The sequence below is a fragment of the Symphalangus syndactylus genome, chromosome 1 (assembly GCF_028878055.3).
Source record: "Symphalangus syndactylus isolate Jambi chromosome 1, NHGRI_mSymSyn1-v2.1_pri, whole genome shotgun sequence".
NCBI lineage: Eukaryota > Metazoa > Chordata > Mammalia > Primates > Hylobatidae > Symphalangus > Symphalangus syndactylus.
The window spans coordinates 102,351,988-102,361,935 of NC_072423.2; the positions used below are offsets into that span (position 1 = coordinate 102,351,988).

General features: G+C 41.4%; 1 protein-coding gene across 1 annotated transcript in view; it reads left to right on the forward strand.

The window, feature by feature from the left end:
* ACOX2 (acyl-CoA oxidase 2) overlaps positions 1 to 8,590 on the forward strand; it is a 32,214-nt gene extending 23,624 nt beyond the window's left edge. Inside the window, exons 14-15 of the mRNA XM_055272757.2 lie at positions 5,284 to 5,416; positions 8,440 to 8,590. Of these exons, the coding sequence (XP_055128732.2) occupies positions 5,284 to 5,416; positions 8,440 to 8,502 (196 nt within the window). The 3' untranslated portion in view covers positions 8,503 to 8,590. The remainder of the gene's footprint in view (positions 1 to 5,283; positions 5,417 to 8,439) is intronic.
* Positions 8,591 to 9,948: the final 1,358 nt, after the last annotated feature.

Here is a 9,948-nt window from a genome sequence, read left to right on the forward strand (position 1 = left end):
AACCTCAGATGGGGGGACTTCCAGGTAAAGATGACAGATTAAACATATGCGTTTACTTTTGTTCTTTCCTGAAACCCTACTAAAACATCAGTGAATGGACTGAAATTTTTTAAAAGGCATAAACCCACAAAGAGAAAGAGATGTTGTCTCTATGTTGTCCAGGCTGGTCTTGAACTCCTGCGCTCAAGGGCTCCTCCTACCTCAGCCTCCCAAAGTGCTGGGATTACATGCATGAGCTAACACACCTAGCCTCTGTGAGTAATTTTAAGACTTTCCCTGACTCTGCCCTGGCAGAAGGATAAATAGAGGGTCTGTGAACTAGGGAGCATCAGATATAGGTATAAGGCTACCCTTCAGAAAACAGGGTTCTTTATAGGCCAAATGCTGACACCTCCCTCCCCCAGACGTTTTTTCCCACTGGTTCCTAAAAAACTGGCAGCCAGACTAGTAGCCTGCAAGAAGATGATAAGATGATCCTTCTCTGGAGAATCTGACCAGCCCAAGGAGAAGGAGCTAAAGACACTGACATCAGAGTCCCCCAATTCACTCCATAGTGAACCCCATATTAGCAAGCATAGCCACGAGTTTGTAATCAGCTAGTTAATGCCTTGCTCTTAGCTATGATCAGACACTCAGGGATCACCAAACATCTGAAGAATGCCCCTAACATAAAAGATGGAGACCAAAACAAGCAAGAACAAGGCAATTCAGAGGACATAAGAGAATCTGCAGGGAGAAGAAAACTTTAAAAAAAAACAAAAACAAAAACAGTGATCTCTCAGAGTTAAGAGAAGGTATTGCAACCACAGAATAAAAACCTGAATGCCATTATTTAAAACTAATATTCAGAGAACCTAAAAAAAGAGCTCCTTGAAGTTAAAAAATGATAGTGGAAATGAAAAACTCAGTGTAAGGACCGAAAGAGAAAGTTGCAGAAATCTCACAGCAAGAAAGCAAAAAGATAAAAAAAAGGAGGACTTTTAAAAAGTAAGAGGACCAGTCTTCGCTGTTCATCATCTGAAGAACAGGTCTAGAAAGAAGACAGAGAAAACAGAAGGAAGCGAATCATTAATAATTCAAGAAAACATTCCTCAAATGAAGGATACGAGTTTCAGATGAAAAAGGGTCACAGATGCCTACAGACTAGAGGAGAGGAGACAGGCACACACATGCACAAAATAAATCACACTGTATACCATGTGAAATGGTAATACCTACCATGAAAGAAAGGATAGCAGGAAGTGGGGGAAAGAATGCTGGGGGTCAGTAGGGAGGAGGGGGAGCTACAATTTTAAGTAGGCCAGAGAAGGCCTCCCTGGGAGGGTGACATTTAAGGAAAGACCTGGGGAGAAGGTAGGGAGAAGCTGTTGTGGCTGCTAGGGAAAGAGCATTACAGGCAGAACATAAGTACAGTCACGCATCACTTAATGACCGGAGGATCCGTTCTGAGAAACGTGTCTTCAGGTGAGTCTGTCATCATGTGAACATCACAGAGTGTACTTACACAAGCCTAAATGGTACAGCCTATTGCTCGTAGGGTCACACCTGCAAAGCATGTTGCTGTTCTGAATACTATAGGCAATTCTAACATCAATCACTAAGCAATAGGAATTTTTCAGCTCTATCATAATGTCATGGGACCGCCATCATATACATGGTCCATCATTGACCAAAACATCATTATGCAGTGCATGACAGTACGAATGTTGGAGACCAGAGTGTGCTTGGCATATCCATCCAGAGAACACAGAAGAGGCCACAGGGGCAGGAATGGCATGACTGTGGTGGAAAATGAGGGCAGAGGGCAGAGAGTTAAGGGAGTACAGTAGGGGGTGGGAAGAGACAGTAAGGTAGATCATTGCAAAGACTTAAGAGAATGTGAAGGTTTTGAGCATGGGATAGAATGGGAGGGTTTTGAGCATTGGATAGACACAACCTAAAAGAATCTGATGTATATTTTTAAAGGCTCACTCCAGCTGCCATATTAAGAACTAAGAGTGAAAAGCAGGGAGATCAGCTGGATGGCTAATGCAATCATCCAAGTGAGTGATGATAGTGGATTGGAGCAGTGATAGTGCTGGAGGTGGTGGGAAGTGGTTGAAGTTTGAATATATCTTGAAGGCAGAATAGGATTTGCTGACAGATTAGATGTACGGTGAGAAAGAAGAATCAAGGTTTTTGGTCAGAAGGACAGAGCTGCCATTTACCATAAATGGGGAAGACTACAGGAGGGCCAGGTTTGGGCAGGGTAGACAGGAAGGAGTTTGGGTTCAGACACATTACTTTTGAAGAGCCTGTCAGAAATCCAAGTACAGATGTTGGTAAGCAGGGGACACTGGAGGAATAAGTTTGGAAGTCATTGGCATATGGTTGATATTTAAAGCCTTGAGAAGAATATCACAAGGAGTGCATGAAGAGAAGAGGTCCAAGTACTCAGTCTTGAGACCCTCGAAAGATAATAAGGAAGTAACCGTGGCAAGAGCTATTTCTGTGGCGTGGTGGCAGTAAAAACATGAACAGATCCAGTTCAGGAGCGAATGTGAAAATTGGAAATCATAAGCATAAACACACGTAACACTTTCAGGGAGTTTTGTCCTGAAGGGGAGCCAAGATGATGGAGAAGGAAATAGAGTCAAAAGCTTGTGTTTAAGATGGGAGAAATGACTGTTTGTATACTGACAGAAATGATCCAGTAGAGAGGGGATTTTTTTTTTTCTTGTACCTTTCTTTGAACTTATCTTGGCCTCCCATCAGGCCTTGTGTTTAAGAGCAATGTCTTTGAAGAGATCCTTGTTGATGACAGTTTGTCCAAGAGGATATCCACAGAGTACCTTGTGGGCATGAGGTGATTGTAGTTATAAGCTTTTGCAAAAGACTTGATCTTGACCTCTTGGAGATCTTCTTGCCTATGGCAGCTGTCACTTTGTGAGGATAGCAGTCAATTCCAGCTACCAAAGCATGACTGTAAGAATGGAATGAGGTGCCATCATCAATGTTCTTCATGATGATGGCTTTGCATCCAGAGTAGCATCCAGCCAGGACCAGCACCACTTTCCCACTTTTTCATGAACTTGCCCATTTTGACAGCAACCAGCCAGGCCTAAAGTAAAAAAAAAGAAGGGCATTTCCACTAACTTTTTACCCCTGAGAGGGGAATTTTGACGTTGTTGGAGAAAGGCAGGAGAATGTTGTTCTCCAGTATGCAAGAGGAAAAGACATCTAGTAGACAAGGAGGGACTGAGGCTGAGCTGAGAGCCTGAAGAGAGAAGGTATTGTATGTATAAATGCAAGGGTGGGAACTTATACAGATCCTCTTACTGCTTCCACTTCATCAGTGAAATATGATGTAAAGCCATCCAGGCAAAAGAGATGGGAAAGGTGGATAGTGTCAATCTGAGGATCAAAGAGATGGTATGAAATAACTACCTAAGAAAAGGAAAGAGTAAATGAACAATGAGTAAATACAGCAATGTAATACAACTGCTGAGCTGCAATCAGGGCCCACTTGAGCCCTTATTACACCAGTTATGATTGTTTTTTCCAGCCATGTATAGCTACAAAGGTGGTGGCACAAAGTGGGTGGAAAACTAAAGACAAAGAGGTATGCATTTGGCTAAACAGGTATGACAAAGCAAGAAAAATTGTTGAATATGTGTGTGCGTATTTTTTTTTTTTTTTTTGAGCGGGAGTCTTGCTCTGTTGCCCAAGCTGGAGTAAAGTGGCACGATCTCAGCTCACTGCAACCTCTGATTCCCAGGTTCAAGCAATTCTCCCACCTCAGCCTTCCCAGTAGCTGAGACTACAGGCACACACCACCACACCTGGCTAATTTTTGTATTTTTAGTAGAGACAGGGTTCCGCCATGTTAGCCAGGCTGGTCTCGAACTCCTGACCTCAGCTGATCCATCAGCCTCCGTCTCCCAAATTGCTGGGATTACAGGCGTGAGCCATCGCACCTGGCCTGTTGAATGTATTTTTGAGAGAGTAATAGAACAGGAATTTCAGCTGGATAAGGAATGAAGTGAGACCACAAGGGGGCAGGGGGACATTAAATTGGTGGTAGGGCTCATATGTTGTTGGGGATCATCAAGAAAGGATTACACTGGATACAGTATCCCAGTTACCTCCAATGCTTTAATGACACACAGTCATCATAATGTCAATACTAAATATTGGTCTGGCCAAAATTATAACTATATTGGGAGGCCCAAAGGCCAGGAGGAGGAAGAATGGGAACAAGGGGAGGTAGGAGTGAAGACAGGGGTGATAAATATAAATCTTTACCTTTTGAATGAAGAATCAACGGATAATATCTCAAACTGAACCATCAACAAGCAGCAATATAAACAAGATATTTTGACATTCAGATAAATACCGAAATATCAACTAAAAGATTGAAATTGCCAGCCGGGCATGGTGGCTCATGCTTGTAATTTCAGCACTTTGGGAGGCCGAGGTGGGTGGATCACCTGAGGTCAGGAGTTCGAGACCAACCTGGCCAACATGGTGAAACCCCATCTCTACTAAAAATACAAAAATTAGCCAGGCATGGTGGCAGGCGCCTGTAATCCCAACTACTCGGGAGGTTGAGGCAGGAGAATGGCTTGAGCCTGGGAGGTAGAGGTTGCAGTGAGCCGAGATTGCGCCATTGCACTCCAGCCTGGGCAACTGAGTGAGATTCTGTCTCAAAAAAAAAAAAAAAAAAAAAAGATTGAAATTGCTTCTGAGGAGAAAGAAGTGGAAATCAGACAGGTATATGCTGGTTATTTCTTTCTTTCTTTATTTTGGGACAGGAGTCTCACTCTGTCGCCCAGGCTGGAGTACAGTGGCATGATCTCCACTCACTGCAACCTCTGCCTCCTGGGTTCAAGTGATTCTCCTGCCTCAGCCTCCCAAGTAATTGGGACTACAGGCATGTGCCACCACGCCTGGCTAATTTTTTGTATTTTTAGTAGAGATGGGGTTTCACCGTGTTAGCCAAATGGTCTCAATCTCCTGACCTCATGATCCGCCTACTTCGGCATCCCAAAGTGCTGGGATTACAGGCATGAGCCACCACGCATGGCCGCATATGCTATTTTTTAAACAAGCCTTAAGGAACCCTTTGACTCATTATACTATGCATATATAACTGATTAAAAAATAAAAACAAAAAAATGCTGAATTGTTTGAAAAGCGAATAATCATGCAACCTCTGATTAGGTATTGTTATTCACCATCCGAGACTAGTTTGATTCATAAGAGCAATCTAAAATACTTACAAACTCTTGTTTCCTATCCCAGGAAGGATGCCATCCTGTTAACTGATGCTTTTGACTTCACTGATCAGTGTTTAAATTCAGCACTTGGCTGTTATGATGGAAACGTCTATGAACGCCTGTTCCAGTGGGCTCAGAAGTCACCAACCAATACTCAGGTAGTTGAGTGGAACACATTATAAATTATGTAAGAAAGCAGAGAACAGGTAGTGAATACACCTTCATGTTCTCCCATTTTAATTGATTCCCATTAGGTTGGCAATCACTTGGCGTACCATATCTGTTTAAAATATTTTTAGAGAACACATAAAAGAAACAAGCAGTGGCAGTATGGCCTGGCAGGAACTCTGAACCTGGACTGTAATCAGCAAAATGCACTGCTCAGAACTTAGTAAAGCGAATTAAGAGGAAGGCCCAAGCTCTAAATCATGGCTTGACAGACCCAAGGGCATACACACAGAGTGGTAAACTGGCTTTTAAGTAACAAAAAGAAGGAGATAAATCACTGCGGTGATTTAACCACCTTATTTTCAGCCTTTTAACTTTCAGTTTTGTGTAGATAAAAGTAGGTATTCAGAAGTGGTAGGAAGCTTGAGGGATGTCTCTCTCAGACCTGATTGCCTGCTAGAAATGATACCCTCTCCTCTTCACTCTAAGGAATACAATCCAAGGAGCAAAGAAAGCTGCTGCACTGCCATCAGTAGCCCAGGAAAGCCATGAGTGACAATTACAAGGGTCATGCCAAAAAAATCCCCAGCCATCCTAGGAGAGCACACCAGAACTCTACATCATTAACAGCGAGAAGACGGAGAGGACTCATAAGGTCCCAACACTCTAGGGCCAGGGTATGCTCGCAGCTCTCTGCTTATGAGCCTCTTTGGGAAAAGTTGTAAATGTCAATGAATATGTTAACAGGAGTGAGGAAATAAACCCTGTAGTTAGAATATGAGGAACCAATATTTAATAGCAGATTTTACATAGATGATCAAAACAAAAAGTCTATTCGTACAAAACAGATTATTTTAAATTTTATAGTGCAAAGACATTATTCAGGTGGTGAAGCTTTCTTTTTTACCTCTTTGGTCCAATTCCAGAAAAGGTGTCTTAACACCACATCAAATTGGCAACTCTCAGGCTTTCATTCACACCTAGCATGGTGTTAGACTTGCTCTTAACAATTTGCAGCCTGTCATACCACATGGCTTAATTTAACATGATTATCCAAAGTTACAACACAACAAACCCATCTTGGTCACTCCCTGTCCCCAGAAAGACATCCTTTTAACTCAAGGAAGTATAAGCAATATATGTTCACTGCTTTAGTACAGTTAACCTACTTACAGTGTGTTACTTTTTCTAATGATTAGATCTCTCTAACATTTAAATCTTGGCATAAAAATACAGCAGTCCTCCCACTCCAGACTAGCTTCCATGGTCTAAAGATAAATGTATGCCCTTTGGTGCTCCAGAGAAAAACCCGCCCTGCTGTAACACCTGTCAGAAATGCTCACATATATAGCCCAAACCTGTTTTACTGGCAACACAGGAAACATTCTGGTTTCTATAGAGAGAATGGAGGGGGCTTTCTTGTGTTTTAGTTTGGTTTTAATATTTATTTTAAAAGGCTTTAATCTGGATACTACATGAGAACATGTTTATCTAAACAAGAGGAATGACTGACCCAGAGGGTCAACACATTTAGGAAAACATTGATGCACTTCATCCCGTTCACTTCTATCTCCTTCTACTTGCTGTGAACAACGAAGGAGTCTTCACCTTCCCAACTCCAGAATCTATCACGGAGTAGACACCACGTTTATGGAATAAATGAACATGGTTTTACGACCTGTGTAGTGAGACAAAGGAATCTGCTGCGTACACAGTGCCAGACTCTTGTCATCCTAGCTTAATTACCTTCCTAAAAAGGTGACAGGTATAGCACTGTGGATCTTTCATGCATGATAATTTGGGAATGTGAAGTTACAAATGACCTTAGTGAACTGTTTCCAGTCAGTTAAAATGACATGAGGCTGCCTGCTAATATACATGATCTTACATTTCTGGCACCTTTTAGAGATCACCAAAATAGCACTTTTAAAGTATATTTTTTAATCTGCTGTGGATAATTTTTTAACCCTACTCTTAAGATATAATGCTATAATTTTGAAGCTGCAATAAGAGACATTTTCCTCATTTGCACTAATAGAAAAAGGCACACTACAGATATTTTATGTATTTTTATTATTATTTTTGAGACAGAGTCTCGCTCTGTTGCCTAGGCTGAAGTGCAGTGGCACAACCACAGCTCACTGCAACCCTCTGCCTCCCAGGTTCAAGCAATTCTCCTGCCTCCCAAGTAGCTGGGATTACAGGCACAAGCCACCACACCCAAAATACAAATAATTTTTGTATTTTGTATTAGTAGAGACGGGGTTTCACCATGTTGGCCAGGCTGGTCTCAAACTCCTGGCCAACATGGCGAAACCCCGTCTCTATTAAAAATACAAAAATTAGTCAGGTGTGGTGGTGCACACCTGTAATCCTAGGTACTCAGGAGGCTGAGGCACGAGAATCACTTGAACCCAGGGGGCGGAGGTAGCAGTGAGCCAAAATCGCACCACTGCACTCCAGCCTGGTCAACAGAGCAATACTGTCTCCAAAAAAAAACAGTCAAAAGCCCAGTGTTCAAGGAGCTTACAGTTTTAGCGTAGACAGGCACACACACATACACAAAGTAAATATTATAAAAGATAAGACTAGAACTAAGAAACAAAGAATCAAGACACTGAATTACAGCATAATAAGGATAACCTAGTCGGACCTAGAATACTGCTTATATGATCCCTATCTGGTTCCTTGCTTTGTGATTAATGTTCAGTTTCAGAAAGGCTCAAAGAGTCAAGCCTTTTATTTGTATTAAATTCCAAAAGCAAGTGATAAGCTGTGTTTTTAATTGGCCACCTGCATCCACAATCTAAAATCTGCATGAGAAAAGGAAGGATGCCCTTTGGAAAAAATGTTTCTCCATATGTTCACACAAAATGAGTTTTAGAAATAATTTTTAAAAATAAGAATCTTATGTAATGTTGCTTTTTGAAGCTAGAGACTTAATTTGAAAGTAAAAGTCATTAATCCTGGCAGAAATGTACTGTCTTAATAATGCGTTTCTTTCTACAAACAGGAGAACCCTGCCTATGAGGAATATATAAGACCACTATTACAAAGTTGGAGATCCAAGCTATAAAATAACCAACAGTATTCAAGAAGCAACCAGCACCATCATGTGATAATGGTACTATGGCATATATGCAACATTAAAATTTTAAATTAGATATTTATGTTTTAGAGTCATCATCTTTTAGATACAGTCTGAAGTGATATATGTAAAATAATATCTGTGATTTACTTCAAAATAATCCATAGGAGAAAAAAGTCGAAGTGAATAGTTGTTGAAGTTGGTCAATGGGCAGGTACATGGGTGTTCATTACACTATCCTCTCTACTTCTGAATGTGTTTGAAATTTCCAGTGGGGCGTGGTGGATCATGCCTGTAATCCCAACACATTAGGAGGTCAAGATGAGAGGATCACTTGAGCCTAGAAGTTCGAGATCAGCCTGAGCAACATAGAGAGATGCCATCTCTACAAAAATAACTATCTCACGCCTGTAATCCCAGCACTTTGGCAGGCCGAGGCGGGCGGATCACAAGGTCAGGAGATCGAGACCATCCTGGCTAACATGGTGAAACCCTGTCTCTACTAAAAATACAAAAAAAGTAGCTGGGCGTGGAGGTGGGCGCCTGTAGTCCCAGCTACTCGAGAGGCTGAAGCAGGAGAATGGTGTGAACCCGGGAGGTGGAGCATGCAGTGAGCCGAGATCATGCCACTGCACTCCAACCTGGGTGACAGAGCAAGAGTCTGCCTCAAAAAAAAAAAAAAAAAAAAATTGGCCAGGCATGGGGGTACATGCCTGTGGTCCCACCCAGCTATCAGGAGGCTGATTGCCTGAGCCCAGGACGTTGAGGCTGCAGTGAGCCGTGATCACACCACTGCATTCCAGCCTGAGCAACAGAGTAAGAACCTATCTCAAAAAAGAAAAAGAAAGAAATTTCCCACAGTAAAAAAAACCGCACCACTGTCCATTTATAGCATCTATTTGGTTAAATAGCAGGATTTTGCTGTAGATCTAGCAAAAGCCAATAGGCTCATCAAACACAGTGTGTTTTTAGCACACATTTATCCTTGGGTTTAAAAGGACACACATACATGCACACACACAATCCTTCTAAGTGCTTATACTTGCTGTAATCTAAATAAAATACAGCTCTAAGAATGCAACTATCATTTTTTAAAAATCAACTCTTCCACAGTGAAGATAACTTAAAATTTCATTAAAAGACATAATTGTCTCAAGTTACCCAAATATAATGAAGCTACATTTTTCATATCATTTTAAATTGCCCAATTAGACAAAACACTCTAAATGTCACTAGACAAGTAAAATGGCAAAAAAAAAAAATTCAGCTGGCTACTTTTCCTAATTTACTCATATAAACAATCATTTCATTGTTAATAATTAGTAAATTCAAGAAAATTTACCAAAAGCAAACTTATCTCCAGTAAACAGAACAAGGAAGAGGCCTCGTAAGTTTTTAACTTTTAAAAATTGGGCCAGGCGCAGTGGCTCACAT